Here is a 22,245-nt window from a genome sequence, read left to right as displayed (position 1 = left end):
TGGTGAATGATTTTTGTATATTAAGGTGATAGATTTGTAAATTACTCTGAAATGAATTGGTAACAGTGGAGGTCTTTTAGGACTGGGGAGATATGGTCTCTTCTCCTGGTGTTAGTTATTAGTCTGGCTGCTGCATTTTAGACCATTTGGAGCGGTTTGGTGTGTAGGAGGAGGGGAGGCCAAGTAACGTAGAGTTACAATAGTCTAATTTGGAGAATATGAGAGCTTGGAGGATGGTTCTGAAGTCTTTGGTGTGGAAGAGGGGTCTTATCCTTTTTAAAACATGCAGCTTATAGAAGCAAGTCTTTGGTTGTTTTGTTTATGTGGGCTTTGAAGTTTAGTTTATTGTCAATTAGAACACCTAGATCTCTTACTTGAGTAGTTTGTAGGTTGGTTGGAAGACAAGTTGAAGGATTGTTGTTCTCCGGAGAAATGAGTAATAGTTCTGTTTTATTGGAGTTAAGTACCAGATTTAGGCTGTTGAGGAGGTTTTTGATTTCTTGATGACAGGACTCCCAGAAATCAAGTGTTTTTGAGTAAGATTCTTTGATGGGGATCAGTATTTGTATGTCGTCTGCATAAAGAAAGTGATTTAAGTTTGAGGTTGGTGAGGAGTTGACAAAGAGGCATGAGGTAAATATTAAAGAGTGTAGGGGATAAAGAGGAGCCTTGAGGGACTCCAATTGTCGAGTCGAAACGTGATGATTCTTTATTTTGGATTTTAACTTTATAACCTCTGTAGTGAGAAACGATTTGAACCAGGAGAGCGCCAATCCAGAAATTCCTATTGTAGATAATTGGTTTAAGAGAATAGAATGATTGACGGTATCAAGGCTGCTGAAAGATCTAGAAGGACCAATATGAAGGATTTGTCCCTTTGTCTATGCCAAGAGTAAGGAGGTCTGTGAGGGAGGTTGAGGAGGGATTCTGTGCCTAGTTCTTGCGGAATCCATATTGTGAGGCGTTATAGCAGTTTTGTTATCTTCAATGTAGTCTGATAATTGGGATTCACCAGCCTTTTCCATAATCTTGGCACTGAAAGGAAGATTGGCTATAGGTCGGTAATTGTTAGGGTCATTTGGTTCCAAGTTGGTTTTTTTTTAAGAGTGGTTGAGAGAGGCCTGTTTTGAGGTCTTCAGGGACGGCACTTGAGAGAGTGACAGTTGATGATGTCTGCCAGTGTTTTTGGATATAGTGTCTGGGATTGACCGAAGAAGTTTTAGTAGGGATATGGTCCGCTGGGTGCGAAGAAGGTTTCATTCTTCTAAGGATAGTTTGGATTTCGGCAGCTGTGGTAGGTTCAAGAATACGAGGTGATTGTTTTTGATGGGAGGCGAGTAGAAGAGCAGTAGAGATGATGGAAGGGGGCAATTTTGGAAGGAAGTTGAGTCAGAAGATTCGTGATTTTATTTTGAAAAAATAGTGCAAGTTCTTCAGCTTTAGATTGAGCTTGGTTACTAGGGCACTCTGGAGAGGGTATTTGGGTGAGGGTGGATACATAGTTGAATAGGGCTTTGGCGTCGAAGACCAAGTTGTGGATTTTAGAAGCATAAAAGTCTCTCTTTGATTTGTATGTGGAGGCCTTGTACTGGTGAAGCGTGAATTTGTAAGTTGAGAGTGTGTTGGCGTTTGGGGTTTTTCTCCAGTTGGATTCCTTTTGTCTTAAATTTTGTTTGAGCCTTCTGAGTTCGTTAGTGAACCATGGTTGTTTTTTGGAGGAGTTTGGGTGTGATTTTTTAGTTGTTAGAGGGCAAAGTTTGTTGGCTATGCTTTCTGTGATTGCATTCCAGGAGCGTAGGGCCGTGTTGGGATCTGAGAGGACTATATCTGTGAGGTGATTGGTTAATTGTTTGGTGAGTTCATCAGATTGGCAAGCTTTCCTGTAGAGAAAGGAAGGTGAAGGGGTATTAGGGGCACTCGAATTTTCCAGCTGAAATGATGTGGAGATCATGGAATGATCTGACCAAGATACCTTCAGATTTTTTGGCGGGGAGGACGATTTTATGCCTTTGTTGATAAAGATCAGGTCCAGCATATGACCTGCTTTATGTGTAGGACTGTTGACCGTTTGGGTGAAGCCCATCGCTGAGAGGGCTAGGAGCAGTGTTTGGCAACTTGGTGAGGGAGAAGGGTTGTCTATATGGAGATTGAAATCTCCTAATATTATTGCTGGAGTGTCTAGGTTGATGAGTGTAGTGGTTATTTCGATGAAGGGTGAGACATCAGATTCTAATAGTCCTGGGGGGGCATAGATGAGAAGGATTTGAAGTTGGTGTGTGGATGTGAAGAAGCCGATTTCAAGCTTGGTGTCGGAGTGGACCGGATGGTGTGAGAACCTGAGGTCTTTTTTAGTTGCAAGGAGGATTCCTCCTCCCCTCTTTTTCAGTCTGGGAAGAGAGAATATGTCGTACGTTTGCGTTGGAAGTTGGTTTATTATTGCGGTGTCTGAGGGTTTCAGCCAGGTTTCCGTTATTGCGCAGATGTCCGGCTTAGAGTCATTGAGGTAGTCGTGAGGATTAGTGATTTTTGGTTAAGGATGCGCATTGAATAGGATAGGGTAAATAGAGTAAGTCCTAGGAGCTGGGTTATCGGAGTGGATTAGGATTGGTGTGAGAGATTTTAGGTTACGATGGTATGTTTGACTGGTTGGTGTTCTTTTCTGAGAGAGGCAGTGATATAGGATTGGGATTGGGAAGGTAGAAAGCATATTGGAAGCTTGATTTGTATTGAATGTTGGCATCATTTGCGAAGATGGTGGGGTTGTCTGAGGAGTTTGTTTGTCTGAGTCAGGCGTTGTGTGAGTGGATGCTGGAGTCCTGAAACGTTTGTCTGCGTGTGGGGTTGTCTGAGAAGCTGTCTGTGTCAGGCGTTGTTGAGTGGATGCTGGAGTCCTGAAACGTTGTCTGCGTGTGGGGTTGTCTGAGAAGCTGTCTGAGTCAGGCGTTGTTGGGTGGATGCTGGGTTTGTGATTGTCTGCGTCGTTGGTTGTGGAGTGGGTATTTTGAGATGTAGAAGGGGCGATCCACGTGGTCCGTCGGGGTTTGGGAGAGTTTGGGTTTGGGAGAGTGTAAAAGAATTCTGGAGAGAGTCTTACCCCGTTTCCTAGGGATGGCTGCGGCTCTTTCTCTCGGCAGGTCGTCCTTCGGTGTTATAGTCGCGTGAGAGGCCGGAGGTCAGTTGGGAGCCGGAGGTCAGTTGGGCATAAAGGTTCTATGTCGTGTCACTTGTGAATGCGTAGGCCCTGGGCCTCGGGCACTCCAAGGGGCGCGCTAAGGGCAGGCCCCCTAGGTCGCGCTCCTTCGTGCGCGCGACGCCTGGCGTGCGACGCCGCCGTGAGGATTTTAGATTTAAAGGGCTTCTAGCTGCCCTCTGATAGGCCTATTGCCGTTCCAGGGGCGCGGCTGCACTCACCGCGTGGCGTCAGGGTTTCTTGTTCCTGCCCTCTCCTATTCGATATAGGAGCTTTTTAAATTTTTGTTTCTCGTTGCCGCTGGTGCCTCCTCTGCACGGCTCACCGATCTGTCAGGTGTGTCCCGACAGAAAAAAGGTTGAGAACCGCTGCTCTAGCAGATGGCTTTTCTCCATGTATCAGGTGAACATTTTCCATTGAGTTGAAAAATGACTTTGTTGTCTCTATACGAAACAAAGTAGCATGTCATTTGAGCAGTTCTAACGATCTGTGGTTTTACTGAAAAGAGCAAGCAACAACCAACAGAACGAGTATAGCAGGACTCCTACTAATCAAGCAGATACTGTATCCACTCGTCGGCTAGACATAGAAGATAAATAAAGAATTTGCTACCTTAGAAGATGGAAGCACATTGCATTCAGAAATGTTTAAGCAAAGATAGTGCTGGGCTGTGCACCATGATTGCTATCAAAATGCATTGACTGAACAGTTATAGTAGAATTTTGCACACCTGGTCAGTCATACCTCAAGCATGGAAAAAATAGATATATTATATAAAAAAAATTTCCTTGAAAAACAGGATGACATATCTTTTGAAAGAAATAATTTTAAAGAATCATTTGAAAACATTTTTTTAACTGTGAGTAATCAGATTGTGCTTTTGACAGTTGCACTGTGAAGCAGCACTGTCAAAAGCACAATCTGATTACCCCAGGAATTAGAGATACTCCTTCAAGAGAAACAGAGTTCAATCACATGATATGATTTGAGGAGTATGAAAAGCATGGTGTGTGGCCTGTGAGTCTCTTGAAATAATATCAAGCGTCACTGTAATGGCTAGTGATGCCTGCAGATTCTTATGGCTATGGGCTCATCTTTTTGTGAGAATGTGTAGGAAAAGCTTGCAAATATGCCTTGCAGTGCTGGAAATCTCTTCAGAGGTAAGGGAAGGAGTAGAACTCATGAAAAATCACCACTGTGTACTTCAAATCTTATCTACTGCCATCTCCAGAGCATATACTACATCTTGGTTTCATAGTGGATCTACTCATGCCGAAGTAACTGAGCTGTAGATAGAAACATAGAAATGACGGCAGAAAAAGACCAATCGGCCCATCCAGTCTGCCCAGCAAGCTCCCACACTTATTTTCCCATGCTTATCTGTTTCATCAACCAGCAAGTTCAGGGCCCTTGTTGGTAACTGTTTGATTCAAATTTCCTGCCATCCCCTGTCATTGATGCAGAGAGTAATGTCTCATACCCCACGGATGAGTCTCATACCCCACGGATGCGTCCATTTCCGCAACTCAAAGGAACTGTTTCTTGACTAATTGCACTATCTTATAACTTGCTTAATTCATATACACTATGTAAATTTGTACATAATTCTTACATTGTAAGCACCCTCTCCTGCTTTTGCCCTTCTCTCCAGTTAGAATCTGTTTAACCTATCTTTTCTCTAACAGCCTAGTTCCACTTTCCCTGTTATAATGTAACTTTTTGCTTTCTCTGTTAACTGGTTCCCCCTAGTTTATTGTAAACTGGTACGATAAGACCTGGTCTTGAGCATCGGTATATTAAAAGAATTTAAATAAATAAATAAATTTACTTGCCTGTTTGGTTTTAGAAAACAGTTTGGAAACATGGAGTATAAGATATATTCTTGATGAAGGTGGTTAAAGTGATGTTTGGAAGTAAACGTGACTTATGATTTGAAGCTGATTTGGGAGTTTTACGCGGTTTGTGATTAAAAGTCGGGAGCTGCAGGTTAGTAGGGGTAATTTTTAATACAGTGATGTATTATATATTGAACGCTATTATGGCGGTTGACTTGATATTTACTTTTGATGGTAGGTGTGGAGAGTGGATACCTTTCATATTAAGTCCCTGAGGAAGCCCCAGGTGTGAGGTGAAACAAAGATCTTTTGTTGGACCGGGAGGAATATGATCGCCCTTTATGATGAATATTAACAGAGAATTTTGAGTCGTGATATCTGGACACAGTTTCGGATTGATTTACATGTGAAAAATTTTTATATATAAGGGCTCATTGATATTAGCTGTTATAAGATACTGAAATGAAATGTAATTACAACTGTATAAAAAACACAGTATTAAATTGTAAAGTGTATTGATGATAACAATGTTTACAGGTGTTATATGTTTTAAGTGGGATGAATGTGTGAGTGGGTGTTTTGACTAGATAGTTTTTAATTGTTTAGATAGGATGTTATATTTCAGGATATAATAAAGTTCATATATGTTGTCAATTTAAAATTGTTTGTATAATTGATTCTCTGTGTTTGAGTAGGGTTTACAGTAATAGAGAATTCGTATATCCCTGTGTGTCATTTACCTTGATGCTTATACATTGATCAGACACAATTTGACTAACCTGATTTGGTTTCCAAAATGAGCCGCTGAGTCGCTACTGCACTCACTGAGATATCCTGGTTCAGTGCTCGTGATTCGCCAGACTATTAGTGGAAAACAGAAAATGAGAAGCGGCTAGAGGGAGCAGGAGTATGCATGTATGGGTGAAGCTCGCTGCTGACTTCTGCAAGAAGAATAATGCAAGTTAGGAGAATGTCAGGAAGCACATGAGAACAGATATTGTAGAATTTGTGATTTGATAATTCACATCAGAGATTGTATTTGGGAATATTATAATATTTGCAAGACCTAATTGTAATATTCATTACTTTCCAATTGTAGCAAGTTTAGGTTATTTTGATATTGTACACAACTCAGCATGCATAAGCAGGTGTACCTAAAGTTGTGCCAGGATTTTATGGACTCTGCATGTATCACCACATCAAAAGTATCTATATATGTTTCAGTAGATGCACATTTTATTTAATGCAGGGATCTACATAGTTTATACACTCATTTTATAAAAGTACATAGATATTTTGCGTGACATGTGCACATAAAAACTCAATTTATGTGCCGAGGCAGGTATTTTATAAAGTTGGCAGGGATCTTGCTTATGAAAATATTTACTTGTGCATGTATTTATCTGGAAAAGCTAAGAGAAACTGGAAAAGTAGTCAAGAGAGCAAAGATGCAATTGGAAGAAAAAATAGCAAAAAAGGGAGTAACAAGACTTTTTTTTAGATATGTTAGTGATAGAAGGAAGAGCAAAAGTGGCTTTGTGAAACTCAGAGGGGGAAGGGGAGGAATATGTAGAGGTTGACAAGGAAAATGAGAAATTACTTGCTATGGAGGCAATGCATACAAATTTATCCTATGAAATTTCATTGCAGATATCCTGAAAATCTGAATGGCTGGTAGTCCTCCAGGACAGGTTTGGGAATTACTGGTCTAGGGGGTGAAGTTCATCAATGCAGAAAACAAGAGTGGGATCTGTCACGGTACTGAGCCCTTGTGCGGCAGAGTGGTTGATGCAGCCTTGTAAATGAACAGGTCCATGCTGACAGCCGAAGGACAGGCCCTGCCAGGAGCACACAGGAGCTTCACCTGTACCAGTCCCGAGCGGCAGAGTGGTTGATGCAGCCTTGTAAATGAACAGGTCCATGCTGACAGCCGAAGGACAGGCCCTGCCAGGACTGCACAGGAGCTTCACCTGTACCAGTCCCGAGCGGCAGAGTGGTTGATGCAGCCTTGTAAATGAGCAGGTCCATGCTGACAGCCGAAGGACAGGCCCTGCCAGGACTGCACAGGAGCTTCACCTGTACCAGTCCTGTGCGGCAGAGTGGTTGATGCAGCCTTGTAAATGAGCAGGTCCATGCTGACAGCCGAAGGACAGGCCCTGCCAGGAGCACACAGGAGCTTCACCTGCACCAGTCCCGAGCGGCAGAGTGGTTGATGCAGCCTTGTAAATGAACAGGTCCATGCTGACAGCCGAAGGACAGGCCCTGCCAGGAGCACACAGGAGCTTCACCTGCACCAGTCCCGAGCGGCAGAGTGGTTGATGCAGCCTTGTAAATGAGCAGGTCCATGCTGACAGCCGAAGGACAGGCCCTGCCAGGAGCACACAGGAGCTTCACCTGCACCAGTCCTGTGTGGCAGAGTGGTTGATGCAGCCTTGTAAATGAACAGGTCCATGCTGACAGCCGAAGGACAGGCCCTGCCAGGACTGCACAGGAGCTTCACCTGCACCAGTCCTGTGCGGCAGAGTGGTTGATGCAGCCTTGTAAATGAACAGGTCCATGCTGACAGCCGAAGGACAGGCCCTGCCAGGAGCGCACAGGAGCTTCACCTGCACCAGTCCTGTGTGACAGAGTGGTTGATGCAGCCTTGTAAATGAACAGGTCCATGCTGACAGCCGAAGGACAGGCCCTGCCAGGACTGCACAGGAGCTTCACCTGCACCAGTCCTGTGCGGCAGAGTGGTTGATGCAGCCTTGTAAATGAACAGGTCCATGCTGACAGCCGAAGGACAGGCCCTGCCAGGACTGCACAGGAGCTTCACCTGCACCAGTCCTGTGCGGCAGAGTGGTTGATGCAGCCTTGTAAATGAGCAGGTCCATTCTGACAGCCGAAGGACAGGCCCTGCCAGGAGCGCACAGGAGCTTCACCTGCACCAGTCCTGTGTGGCACAGTGGTTGATGCAGCCTTGTAAATGAACAGGTCTATGTTGACAGCCGAAGGACAGGCCCTGCCAGGACTGCACAGGAGCTTCACCTGCACCAGTCCTGTACGGCAGAGTGGTTGATGCAGCCTTGTAAATGAACAGGTCTATGTTGACAGCCGAAGGACAGGCCCTGCCAGGACTGCACAGGAGCTTCACCTGCACCAGTCCTGTACGGCAGAGTGGTTGATGCAGCCTTGTAAATGAACAGCTCCATGCTGACAGCCGAAGGACAGGCCCTGCCAGGAGCGCACAGGAGCTTCACCTGCACCAGTCCTGTACGGCAGAGTGGTTGATGCAGCCTTGTAAATGAACAGGTCCATGCTGACAGCCGAAGGACAGGCCCTGCCAGGACTGCACAGGAGCTTCACCTGCACCAGTCCTGTAAGGCAGAGTGGTTGATGCAGCCTTGTAAATGAACAGGTCCATGCTGACAGCCGAAGGACAGGCCCTGCCAGGACTGCACAGGAGCTTCACCTGCACCAGTCCTGTGCGGCAGAGTGGTTGATGCAGCCTTGTAAATGAACAGGTCCATGCTGACAGCCGAAGGACAGGCCCTGCCAGGAGCACACAGGAGCTTCACCTGTACCAGTCCTGTGCGGCAGAGTGGTTGATGCAGCCTTGTAAATGAACAGGTCCATGCTGACAGCCGAAGGACAGGCCCTGCCAGGAGCACACAGGAGCTTCACCTGTACCAGTCCCGAGCAGCAGAGTGGTTGATGCAGCCTTGTAAATGAGCAGGTCCATGCTGACAGCCGAAGGACAGGCCCTGCCAGGAGCGCACAGGAGCTTCACCTGCACCAGTCCTGTGTGGCAGAGTGGTTGATGCAGCCTTGTAAATGAGCAGGTCCATGCTGACAGCCAAAGGACAGGCCCTGCCAGGAGCACACAGGAGCTTCACCTGTACCAGTCCTGTTCCCTGCAGGTTGAGCCCTTGGGTTCCAGCAGGACTTAGGTGAGTCTCTCTTGAGGAGAGGTAGAAAGAGATAGTCAGGCACAGGCAGAAGTCAGGGCAGGCAGCGATCAGGCAGTAAACAGGTCCAGGCTATGGGTCAGAGCAGGCAGCAAGCAGAAAGTGGTCAGGGTCTGTAGCAGTCGTCAGTACAAGGCAGCAGGCAAGAGAGGGGTCCAGGTCCGTAGCAGGGGTCAATATCAGAGAATCAAGCCAAGACGAAATGGGACATCTGGGAACCAGGCAGGTCAGGCAGACTGGACAAGAGAGACAGGCAAGGAACAGAGAAGGCAAAGGAATGGACAAGACAATAAGGAAAGGCTTAGACACAAGCAAGGCAAGGCAGGGCAGTGCACAACAAAAGATAGAAAGCAAGACCAAGAATAGCAACCAGCTCTGCAGGCAAAGCAGCTGAGGCATTGAGAAATGGGATGGCAGCCTCCCATAACATCAGAGCTTTCCACCACGGGGGCCTATTAAAGAGGAGAGAGTGCGCACCCACACCTATGGACATTTCAGCTGCAGAGGAGATTTTGGCAGCTCCTGGGGGTGAGTGCACTGCTCATAGGGCATCCTGCAACCAGCCAAACATTACAGTATCCCCCCTTCTAGGGCTTCTAGGCTTCAGCTTTTGGGGAAAGTGTTGATGGAATTCCTTGATGAGTTTAGGGGCTCCCAAGTCTTTTCCAGAAAATGAGGTAGTCAAACCGATTTCGACGCCTCCTAAAGTCAAGAATCTCCTGCACCTCATACTCTGTATCTTTTTTGGTGATAACCTCCACCAGTTTAAGAGGAGGCCGTGAGGGCCAAGACCAGAATACAGTCTTGGGAAGGGAATTATGGAACACATTATATATCTTGAGTGTGGGTGGGAGTCACAACTGGTCCCACCCTGCTGGACAATGGGGAATGGCCCAACAAACCCTGGTGCAAACTTGGCTGAGGACATTTTGAGATGCAGGTTCCCAGCACTTAACCACACCCGTTCTCCTGGCTTGAACTGCAATGACAGCTGACAACTCTTGTCCGCTTGTTTCTTGAACCTGGTAGCAGCTGCAATAAGGAGCTGATGTGTTTTCTGCCAGAGGTCCTGGTCCATGGTGTTGGCCACAGGGCAGGAAACTGACACCAGAATGGGGAATGGTACCTGGATGTATGCCACATACAATCTGAAAAGATGAGGCTCCAAATGACCTCCTGTGGCAGAACTCTGCCCAGAGGAGAAGTTCATAAAGCCTAGGAGGCACTGCAGAGCCCATGGGATGTGGCCAATGTGAATGGCTTTAATCTTCTCTGGAGGTGGGGTCCCCAGCACCAGATCAAGAGGCAGAGTTTAGTCCCCCAGTAGGGCCTGAAGTGGAGAAAGGGAGATGGATGGAAAGGCAGGGAAGAGGAGGTGCTGGAGTTTATATTATGTAGAAGGTGGTGCAATAAACGGCATTTGTCCCAAGCAGACCCACAGATATCCTCAGGAGAAGGGAGAGAGACAGAAAGGGAGAAGAAGAGCTGTCCTGCGGTTCAAACCTACCAGGCGGAGCAGTGCCTGCTGCATATCAAGTCCATACTTCCTCACAACTGGCTGCAGTGCTTGATGCAAACTCTTTGTAGACTTGGCTATAATGCGAATAGTTTTCTTTATAGGGAGAATTTCCAGCCTGAAAAAAAATGAACCAAAATCTAAGTGCACAGAAAGTCCCATGTTACTAACTCCAGACTTCCAGTACGTCTCAGCAGTAAGGATCTCACTGCCCCCATGGACTGCTCAGTGCATTCAGATTAATATCCAGAATAAAATATTCCCACTTAGACAGGGTCAGGAGGTGACACCAGGCTGAATGCTGAGTAACCTGGGCTTTGCCAGTCTTCTCAGATGAATCTCATCAATGTCTGTTTTTATTTTTCATATTTTGAATTTAACAAGAATAAACTGGTTTAAAAAATGAAGAGTCTTCTTCTGAGTAGCAATTAACAATGTCAATAAAGTAATATAAACCATTAGAAAAGAAAACAAGAGAAAAGGAGGAAAGTTATAAAGAAGAAATGCACAGAAGGTAAAGGCATTGACGTGATAGCTGGGATAAACCTTCGAAACGCCAACTGGGCCCTCTGGAGAAGCATCGGAAATTCCCTTCTGATGCAAGAAACGTTGAACTGTGCAGAGGAAAAGAACTGGCATCTGAGAGCAGTGTTTTCACAAGACATTTACCGAGACACTGTAAGTGAGAATGAATCGCCAGTACCCCCCGTGCATAACATGGCTTTACCTTAGTAACATTCAGCTACGTACAAATTCTTTTGCAATAAATATGAGACACAGTTTTACGGAAATAAATTTTCAAAATCATCTTCAAATCTGTTCAAACAGAAAGGGCAACCAGTAAGGATGGTTCCTTCCACTTCCATCTGCAATGAAAGAGAAAGAGAAGCCCCTGCTGCTTCCCACTCCTCCTCACTCCAGGGAGAGAAATCCCTTACGCAAAAGCAGGACAATTTCCAGGCAATATTTCTTCATAGGGGCTCTCGCAGCTAAGCCAGAACTTTAGGGAAGCTGAGATGTCTTGCATCGCTTTCAGCCATGGCCAAGAACAGAAGGTCGCAGTGCAGAAAGAGCCCAATGCCACCCACAGCAGCGTCCACTGATTACATCTGCACTGTATTATTTCTACAGCACTAACTCAAAGAAACCCAGAGGTGCATAAACCAAACGTGACCCAAAAACAAGAATTCACCTTTGCAAACAGAGACAAATATCTGATATATTCAAAATCTATATGAGCATCATACGAGGATGTGGGAGCGTTGTTCACATCCACACTTTCTGTGGACTCAGATTCAATTCTCAGTATTATTTAGAGACAACAAAAATAATATTAACGTTTTTAACAGTTGGCAGGAACCAAATTATCACCCATGCATAGAAGATACTGCGGGTCCCCTCTAATCAATTGGTCTGATGCTCCACTTTTTCCTAGTTTAGTAATGCAGATACAAAAATGTTGTAAATAAACTTTCCTTACGAAGACCACAGCCCAGCATGATGCCACGTTTCACTGGTGCTGCTTCTATTGCCACGAAATCCTGCTGCTCAGTTTCCTTTTAAACAAATATTGATTATTGTCAGCTTTCCTTTGGAATCCCATTACCATTCATTGCCTCTTCCCGGTGGGCATTCCAGGCATCCATCACCCTTTCCATGAAGAAATATTTCCTGGCATTATTCCGGACTCTTTCCCCTTTGGAGTTTCATATCCTGACCACTAGTTCTACTGCTTCTTTTACATCAGAAAAGGTTTGATTTTTCTGAACCATTAATAGCTGAAAACTTTAGCTGAATAACTTGTCTGCTAAATGGTTTCTGAATATCTGGCAGGTAACTATTTATTCGCCCTGCTCTCAGCCCCTTCAGAGTTCAGGAATGCCTGGGCTAGAAGAAGGCTGGAAGGCTGCTCCCAGAATGCTCACTTGCACAAAGAAGCTGCCATAACCATAGAGGGAGAGGGAGACGGGTGCAGAAGATCACACTGTGGAGCTGGGCAGAGGGTCATTTCCGGGTGAAATGAAGGAGGTCATGCTACACGTTTAGGGAGAGAGGACGTCCTAGAAACCTACATGATACTGTGTGACCCCAGAGAGAGGATACCATGTGCACAGAAATATACTTACTCAAAGCTGATCCTGTTCTCCAGCTTTACCTCTTCATCTGCCAGAACCATGCTCTCTTGGTCCAGCGCTAGGGCTTTCTGAGAAGAGCGTATAAACAGACGTTTGGCTGGGCAGGAGATTCAAACTCTGTGCAAACCCCAGTACAATAAAGCTTCCTTACAACAAATGAAAGCTGTGCTCCAGGAATCTTACAAAGATGATAGTTATATAACAAACTTTCTTCATGAGCAAAGAGAGTGATGGACTTTGAGAAATGTAGAGAGAGACAGCTGTGTATACATACACAGAGACAGCCAGCGACACATATTCAGGGAGTGACATGCACACATAGAGACAGAGAGAGACATGCTCAGTCAGACAGAGACATGCACAGCCAGAGACAGAAAGAGAGACATGCACAGAGAGAGAGAGAGAGACATGCACACATAGAAACATGCCCTACACAGAGAGACATGCTCACTCAGACAGAGAGACATGCACATCCAGAGACAGAAAGAGAGACATGCACAGAGAGAGAAATACATGCACACACAGAAACATACACACAGAGAGACAGAGAGAGAGATGCTCACTCAGACAGAGAGACATGCACACCCAGAGACAGAAAGAGAGACATGCACAGAGAAATACATGCACACACAGAAACATGCACACAGAGAGACAGAGAGAGGGTCATGCCTACACAGAGAGAAACATGCTCACTCAGACAGAGAGACATGCACACCCAGAGAGAGACATGCTCACTCAGACAGAGAGACATGCACACCCAGAGACAGACATGCTCACTCAGACAGAGAGACATGCACACCCAGAGACAGAAAGAGAGACATGTACAGAGAGAGAGATACATGCACAAATAGAAACATGCACACAGAGAGACAGAGAGAGACATACATACACAGAGAGATATGCTCACTCAGACAGAGAGAGACATGCAGAGAGAGAGAGAGACATGCACAAACAGAAGCAGACAGATACATGCACAAAGAGAGAGAGAGAAAGACATGCTTACTCAGAGAGACATGCACATAGAGACAGAAAGAGAGGCATGCACAGAGAGAGAGAGGAAGACATGCCCACACTGAAACATGCACAGAGAGAGAGAGAGACATACATATACAGAGAGAAAGACATGCTCACTCAGAGAGAAACATGCAGAGAGAGAGACATGCACACACAGAAACCGACAGAGAGACATGCTCACTCAGACAGAGAGAGACATGCACACACAGAAACAGACAGAGAGAGAGACATGCTCACTCAGACAGAGAGACATGCACACAGAGTCAGAAAGAGAGACATGCACACAGAAACATGCACAGAGAGAGAGAGAGAGAGAGAGAGAGACATACACTCAGAGAGAGAGCCATGCATGGAGAGAGAGAGAAACATGCACACACAGAAACAGACAGAGACATGCACACAGAGAGACAGAGAAAGACATACATACAGAGAGAGAGAGAGACATGCTCACTCAGACAGAGAGAAATGCACACAGAGTCAGAAAGAGAGACATGCACAGAGAGAGAGAGAGAGAGAGACATGCACACACTGAAACATGCACACAGACAGAGAGAAATACATATACAGAGAAAGAGAGAGAGACATGCTCACTCAGAGAGAGAGACATGCACACACAGAGAAACATGCCCACCCAGAGACAGAGAGAGAATCATGCATACACAGAGAGAGAGGCATGCACACCCAGAGACAGAAAGAGAGACATTAACAGAGAGAGAGAGATGCACACACAGAAACAGAGAGACATGCACTCAGAGAGACAGAGAGAGAGATACTCATACACACAGAGACAGAGAAAGAGTCTCATGCACACAGAGAGACAAAGAGAGACATACATACACAGAGAGAGAGAGAATGCTCACTCAGACAGAGACATGCACATACAGAGAAACATGCACACCAAGAGACAGAAAGAGAGACATGCATACACATAGACATAGAGACTTGCTCACTCAGAGAGACATGCACACCCAGAGACAGAAAGAGACATGAACAGAGAGAGAGAGAGACATGCACACACAGAAACAGAGAGTCATGCACACAGTGAGACAGATACTCATGCACACATCCATACTTACACAGAGACAGAGAGATAAACTCATGTAGAGACAGAGAAACATCGCACAGAGACAGATAGAAAGACACTCACACACACAGAAACAGAGAGAGAGAGACATGATTATTGCTTATCAGATAAAGAGAGAGACATGCTCACACAAAGAGAGAGAGACATGCTCACACAGAGACAGAGAGAGAAAAGATATGCACAGAGACACATGCTCACATAGAGAGATAGAGACACTCATGCACACACAGAGACAGAGAGACATGCTCACACAGAGACAGAGAAAGACATACACACAGAGAGAGAGAGAAACATGCACACACAGAGACAGAGAGAGAAAAAGGCATGCACAGAGAGTGAGACATGCTCACACAGAGACAGAGAGTGAGACATGCTCACACAGAGACAGAGAGAGAAAGATATGCACACAGAGAGAGATATACACAGACAGGGAGAGAGACAGGCACTACAGAGGCAGAGAGAGAAAGACATGCACACAGAGAGAGACATGCACACAGAGACAGAGAGAGAGAGACATGCTCACACAGAGAGAGAGACATGCACACAGAGTCATGCCCACAAAGAGACATGTACACAGAGACATGCCCACTCAGAGACAGAGAAACATGCACATAGAGAGATACATGCTCACTCACAGAGAAACATGCACAGAGAGAGACATACTCACTCATAGTCAGAGAGAGAAAGACATGCACACAGAGAGAGAGAGAGACATGCACACACAGAGACAGAGAGAGAAAGACAAGCTCACACAGGGCCAGAGAGAGAGAAAGAGAAGTGCTCACACAGAGACAGAGAGAGACATGCTCACAAAGAAATAAAGAGAAAAAGATGCACACAGAGGGAGACATGCTCACAGAGTCAGAGAGAGAAAGACATGCACAGAGAGAGAGTATGACATGCACAGAGAGATTTTCTCTGTAGTACCTGTCTCTCTCCCTGTCTGTGTATATCTCTCTCTGTGTGCACACACAGATACAGAGAGATAGAAACATGAGCACACACAGACAGACAGAGACATGCTCACACAGAGAGAAACATGCACACACAGAGACAGAGTGAGACACGAGCACACACAGATACATGTTTCTCTGCATGTGCATGTCTCTGTCTGAGTGAGCATTCTCTCTCTCTGTGTATGCATGTCTCTCTTTGTCTCTCTGTGTGCATGAGACTCTTTCACACAGATAAACATGCACACACAGATACAGAGAGATAGAAACATGAGCACACACAGACAGAGACATGCTCACACAGAGAGAAACATGCACACACAGAGACAGAGTGAGACACGAGCACACACAGATACAGAGAGATACAGACACAAGCACACACAGACAGAGACATGCTCACAGACAGACAGAGAGAGACATATGCACACAGAGAGACAGACAGAGACTCATGCACACAGAGACAAAGACATGCACACACACACATACAGAAAGAGACAGAGAGTGAGGAAGCACCACACACAGGCAAGACATGCAGACACATACACATAGAGAGAGCGATAGAAATAGGCAACTAGCATAGTGAGGGTTAAAAGAGGTTTGGACATGCTCCTATAAGAAAGATCCATATGCATTATTAGCCATGAAGACTAAAGAAAGCTATTGCTAACCCTGGGTGGGAGTTTGTAACAAGAAATAGAACTACATTTTGGGACTGGCCATAAACATGTGATGTGGATTGTCCTTTGTCAGAGACAGGATGCTGGGCTTGATGGACCCTGGACTCTTGTGTTATTATGTCCTTGACACACACACACACATCGCAGTGTGCGAGGTCAGGCACAGGAGGAAAGTGTTTGCACTAATTCCTTATGTTATTATGTCCTTGATACACACAAACACACACACACACATCGCAGTGTGCGAGGTCAGGCACAGGAGGAAAGTGTTTGCACTAATTCCTTATGTTATTATGTCCTTCACACACACACATCGCAGTGTGCGAGGTCAGGCACAGGAGGAAAGTGTTTGCACTAATTCTTTATGTTATTATGTCCTTGATACACACAAACACACACACACACACACATCGCAGTGTGCGAGGTCAGGCACAGGAGGAAAGTGTTTGCACTAATTCCTTATGTTATTATGTCCTTGACACACACACACATATACATCGCAGTGTGCGAGATCAGGCACAGGAGGAAAGTGTTTGCACTAATTCCTTATGTTATTATGTCCTTCACACACACACATCGCAGTGTGCGAGATCAGGTACAGGAGGAAAGTGTTTGCACTAATTCCTTATGTTATTATGTCCTTCACACACACACATCGCAGTGTGCGAGGTCAGGCACAGGAGGAAAGTGTTTGCACTAATTCCTTATGTTATTATGTCCTTCACACACACACATCGCAGTGTGCGAGATTTATTTATTTATTTTATTTATTTAATTTTATATACCGGCAACCGTTTGCACATCGTGCCGGTTTACAAGTAACTTACAACAAAAGATATATAGGCGTAGCCTTTACAGAGAACGGTGTATAACATAAACGCAGTAACAGAATAAATAACTAAATAACTAATAAATAACTAAATAACTAAAGGGAGGGATGGAGGGGGGTAGTCGAGACAATTGGGGGGGCAGGGGGAGGGTGCAAAAAGACACAGGGGGATAAGATATGAATTGGGATTCGAGGGAGAAATATGTACACTTGTTATATACAAAATTGTATGAATCATTAGAAGGGGAGGGTATTGGGTGTGGGACCTGAACGGGGGATGTTGGAGAGAGATGAGGGTTGGGGTAGCATGTTAGTTGGTGGAGCTGATGAGGGAAGGGGGTAAGCTTGGAGGAAAAGCCAGGTTTTGAGTTTCTTTTTGAAAGTAGGTGTGGAGGTTTCGGTACGTAGGTCAAGAGGCATAGAGTTCCAGAGGGAGGGGCCTGCAAGGGAAAGGGCTCTATTGGTGGTGGAGATGAGTCTAGTGGATTTTATGGAGGGAGGGATAAGGGTTCCACGGAGGGAAGCACGGGTGGGTCTTGTGGAGGTACGAGGGAGGAAGGGTGGGTTTAGCCAGTTGTAGTGTTCGTTAGTAATACTTTTGTGGATGAGGGTGAGGGTCTTGTAAATAATTCGTGAGTGAATGGGAAGCCAGTGGAGATCAATGAGGGTGGGAGTGATGTGGTCTCTCTTATTGACATTGGTGAGGATGCGAGCAGTAGCGTTTTGGAGGAGTTGTAGAGGTTTGATGTGGGTAGAAGGGAGTCCAAGTAGGAGAGCATTACAGTAGTCAATCTTTGAAAAAATTATGGATTGGAGTACTGTACGGAAATCGGAAAAGTAGAGAAGGGGTTTGAGTTTTTTGAGGGTTTGTAGTTTGAAATAGCAGCTGCTAAGGATAGATTTGATATATGGTTTGAAGGTTAGTTGGTTATCAAGTATAACACCCAGGTTTCTTGTGTCAGAGAGAAGGTTGGGGGAATGTAGGGTGGAGAGAGTGGGTGTGGCTGCATGTCTAGAGGAGACGAGGAGGAGCTCAGTTTTTTGCGGATTGAGGGCTAGGTGCATGTCAGTGAGGAGCTGGTTTATTGAGGCGAGAATGGTGTTCCAGTTTTGGATAGCAGTGAGAACAGAGTTTTTGAAAGGGATGAGGATTTGCACATCATCCGCATAAATGAAATGTGTGATACCAAGGTTGGAGAGGAGGTTTGTAAGGGGGAGCATGTAAATATTGAATAAGGTGGAAGAGAGGGAGGATCCTTGGGGAACGCCACAGTCGAGATTAACAGGAGGGGATGTAAAATTGTCTGTGAGGACTGTGTAGGTACGGTTTTGGAGGAAGGACTTTATCCAAGAAAGAGCAGTACCTGAAATTCCTATACTGATGAGGGTGTTGATGAGAATGTTGTGATTTACGGTGTCGAAAGCGGCGGAAATATCTAGCATGGCAATGAGGTAGGAGTTACCGGCATCCATTCCTTTGATGATTGTATCTGTAAGGGAGAGGAGTAGGGATTCCGTGCTAAGGTGTTTTCGGAAACCGTATTGTGTTGGTAGGAGTATATTGGATTGTTCTAGGTATTCAGAGAGACGGGAGTTTACTAGTTTCTCAATGACTTTGGAGAGGAAAGGGAGATTGGAGATAGGACGGAGGTTAGATAGATTGGAGGGATCAAGGGCGGGTTTTTTTAGAATGGGTTTGACCACAGCTTGTTTCAGTGAGTTAGGGACCAGGCCGTGTTCTAGGGAGCAGTTCACGATTTTGGAGAGTGTGGTGGCTATTGTTTTAGGAATAGCGAGGAGAAGTTTAGTTGGGATGGTTTCCGAGGGATGGGAGGAAGGTCTCATCTTTTTTAAGATGTTCTCTATTTCTAGAGTTGAGGAGGGTTCAAACGAAGGGAGGATGGTGGCTGTGTGTGGGGTGGGGGGGGTTATGCTGTTGGTGTTAGGGGAGTTTTTGGTATTAGGGGTGAACTTGGCAGTGATGTTGGATATTTTGTTCTTAAAGAAGAGGGCAATTTCATTGCATCGGGTCTGTGTGGAGGGGACTTGGGGTGTAGACATGTTGGGTTTGGTGAGGTTTGAGACTAGGGTGAATAGTGCCTTTGGGTTGAATTGGAGGTGGTGAATTTTTTTAGCATAATATTCTTTTTTGGTTGTTTGAATGGCGTTTCTATATGTGTGCATGAGTTGGTAATAGGTGGTTTTTGTGGCAGGAGAGGGGTGTTTGCGCCAGTGTCTTTCAGCTGCTCTAAGCTGGATTTTTTGGGTTTTGAGCGTATGGGTGTACCAGGGTTTTTTGGATGCTTTGGTTTGTGTGATTGTTTTTCGAATGATTGGGCATAGGTTGTTGGCGATTTTTTGGGTAGTTTCTGTCCAGGAGGATATGGCACTATCTGCTGACTCCAGGTCAATGTGATTTGGGATGTTGGAGCAAGCCGTTGCTAGGGTGTCTAGGGGGCAGGTTTTACGAAGTTGGAAGGATTTAGGCTGAGGGGGAGAAGATATGGATGGGGTTTGTAGAGAGAGGGTTGTATTGATAATGGAGTGGTCAGACCAGGGGACAGGGAGGCATGTTGGGGGGTGGATGACGTTGATGAGTGAGTTGATGAAAATAAGGTCGAGGGTATGACCGGCTTTGTGGGTTGGGGAGTGGATAAGTTGGGTGAGGCCCATTGAGTCTAAGGATGAGATGAAGGCTTCGCATGGTGGGGATTGTGGAGTGGAATCGACATGGAGGTTAAAATCGCCAAGGATTATCGTGGGGATGTCGGGGGAGAGAGAGACGGTGAGGAATTCGATGAGGGGGGAGGGGTCTTTTTCTAGTAGACCAGGAGGAGTATAGATTAGGCAGATTTGTAGAGATTGCGATTTGAAAAAACCTACTTCGTATTGCTTGGGAATATTGCAGGTTTGTGGGGTGAGCTTGAATTCTCTTTTAGCTATGAGGAGTAGGCCCCCTCCTCTTTTCTTTTTGCGGGGAATAGAGAAAATGTCATAGGTTTCAGTCGGGAGTTGGTTAATGAGGGGGGTGTCACAGGGTTTAAACCAGGTTTCAGTTACTGCAAAAATTTCTGGTTTGGAGTCAGTTAAAGTATCGTGGAGGAGGTGAGTTTTTTGCTTCAGGGATTGGGCGTTAATGAGAAGGAGAGAAATGAGGGAGAGGGTGAGGGCTTGAGAGTTAGGAGATATAGGGATGGGGGTTAGACGCCTTTTTTGAGTGTTGTGTTGGCTGTAGGGGGGGAGGGATAGCTTTGAGGGGTATCTGAATAGGTAATTGGGGGGACAGAGGTAGTCGTGTGGAGGCATTATTGGATGGGGGGCAAGTAAATGTGTGTTGGGGAGAGAGACAGGTTGTGCGATGAGGGCACAGTAATGCTATTGAGTAGATTAGTGCAATTGAGAACAGATGATTGCAAGTAGTTAAAGAGATGCAGTTTGGCAGATTAATGCAGTTGACAGCAGCTGGGTGCAATAGAACAGTTGAATGCAATAGAACAGTTGAATGCACTAGAACAGTTGAATGCACTAGAACAGTTGAATGCAATAGAACAGTTGAATGCAATAGGACAGATGAATGCAATAGAACAGTTGAATGCAATAGAACAGTTGAATGCAATAGAACAGTTGAATGCAATAGAACAGTTGAATGCAATAGTTGAATGCAATAGAACAGTTGAATGCAATAGTTGAATGCAATAGTTGAATGCAATAGAACAGTTGAATGCAATAGAACAGTTGAATGCAATAGAACAGTTAAATACAATTGAACAGATGAGTGCACTGGAAATAGGTGAATGCAGGTAAGCTGATGAATGCAAGTGAACAGAGAAATGCAATAGTACAGGGAGGGTAGGCAATTAGGTAGAGTAGGTTATGAGATGCGGATACTGTAAAGTCATTTCCCCGAGACAGTCATTTGAAGGAGACACACTTACGTATTATACGCTTGAGGTGAAGGTAAAGTGTGTTGGAGGATTTATCTGGAGGAGCGGTCTATGTCCTGTCTTTCGTGAGCGTGGATTCTCTTGGGGCGTTTTCTTATTTTCGAGATGACAGGTGCGGTGGCTCCAGGCTGGGTCCTCTTGGCTTTAGTCACGTTGCTGGGTACAGGTTGGGAGGTATGAGAGGCTGCTGCTCGGGGTGAGCGAGGGTCGACACGAAGGGGCGAAACAAAGGGGCAGGCCCCTTTGTTGCGCTCCTTCGTGCACGCGACGCCCGGCGCGCGACGCCTGGGAGAGTGTCTGTTTAAATACGCCGCCGGTCGCGCCTCTGACGTCACCGCAGCGACGGCTTTGTGGGCGGTTCGTCTTTGTTGTTGGCGGTTCGGGGCGTGGGCTCGTGGCCCGGATCGAGGCCGGCAGGAGGCGTGAGCTCTCGGCCCGGATCGAGGCCGGCAGGAGGCGTGAGCTCTCGGCCCGGATCGAGGCCGGCAGGAGGCGTGAGCTCGCGGCCCGGATCGAGGACGGCAGGAGGCGTGAGCTCGCGGCCCGGATCGAGGCCGGCAGGAGGCGCGAGCTCGCGGCCCGGATCGAGGCCGGCAGGAGGCGTGAGCTCGCGGCCCGGATCGAGGACGGCAGGAGGCTTGGGCTCGCGGCCTTGCAGGTAGGATGAGCAGATGGAGAGAAGGGCCGGCGATCGGCGAGGGAGCCCGATCGGGGTGAGCGGAACAGGAGGCCTTACCCCGACGGGCTTCAGCGCCGATTGCGCAGGCCAAGTTCACCGCGTTCACCGATGGGGCGCCGAGGAGAGCCGAGGAGAGATCAGGTACAGGAGGAAAGTGTTTGCACTAATTCCTTATGTTATTATGTCCTTCACACACACACACACACACACATCGCAGTGTGCGAGGTCAGGCACAGGAGGAAAGTGTTTGCACTAATTCCTTATGTTATTATGTCCTTGACACACACACATCACAGTGTGCGAGGTCAGGCACAGGAGGAAAGTGTTTGCACTAATTCTTTATGTTATTATGTCCTTGACACACACACATCGCAGTGTGCGAGGTCAGGCACAGGAGGAAAGTGTTTGCACTAATTATGTTATTATGTCCTTGACACAC

At 46.1% G+C, this 22,245-nt stretch overlaps 1 protein-coding gene across 2 annotated transcripts in view; it reads right to left on the bottom strand.

Annotated features, from left to right (window-relative positions):
- The window catches only part of RGS14 (regulator of G protein signaling 14), a 70,333-nt gene that overhangs the window by 9,233 nt on the left and 38,855 nt on the right, over window positions 1–22,245 (bottom strand). For both annotated transcript variants that reach the window (XM_029583366.1, XM_029583365.1), the window contains 3 exons: window positions 12,618–12,694; window positions 10,483–10,609; window positions 5,805–5,886 (listed from right to left, as the gene is read on the bottom strand). In XM_029583366.1, coding sequence (XP_029439226.1) covers window positions 5,805–5,886; window positions 10,483–10,609; window positions 12,618–12,694 — 286 coding nt within the window. The remainder of the gene's footprint in view (window positions 1–5,804; window positions 5,887–10,482; window positions 10,610–12,617; window positions 12,695–22,245) is intronic.

Source organism: Rhinatrema bivittatum, chromosome 18 (assembly GCF_901001135.1).
Source record: "Rhinatrema bivittatum chromosome 18, aRhiBiv1.1, whole genome shotgun sequence".
NCBI classification, from domain to species: Eukaryota; Metazoa; Chordata; class Amphibia; order Gymnophiona; family Rhinatrematidae; genus Rhinatrema; species Rhinatrema bivittatum.
Note: the sequence above shows the minus strand (reverse complement) of the source record. Positions and strands in the feature narration are given on the sequence as shown.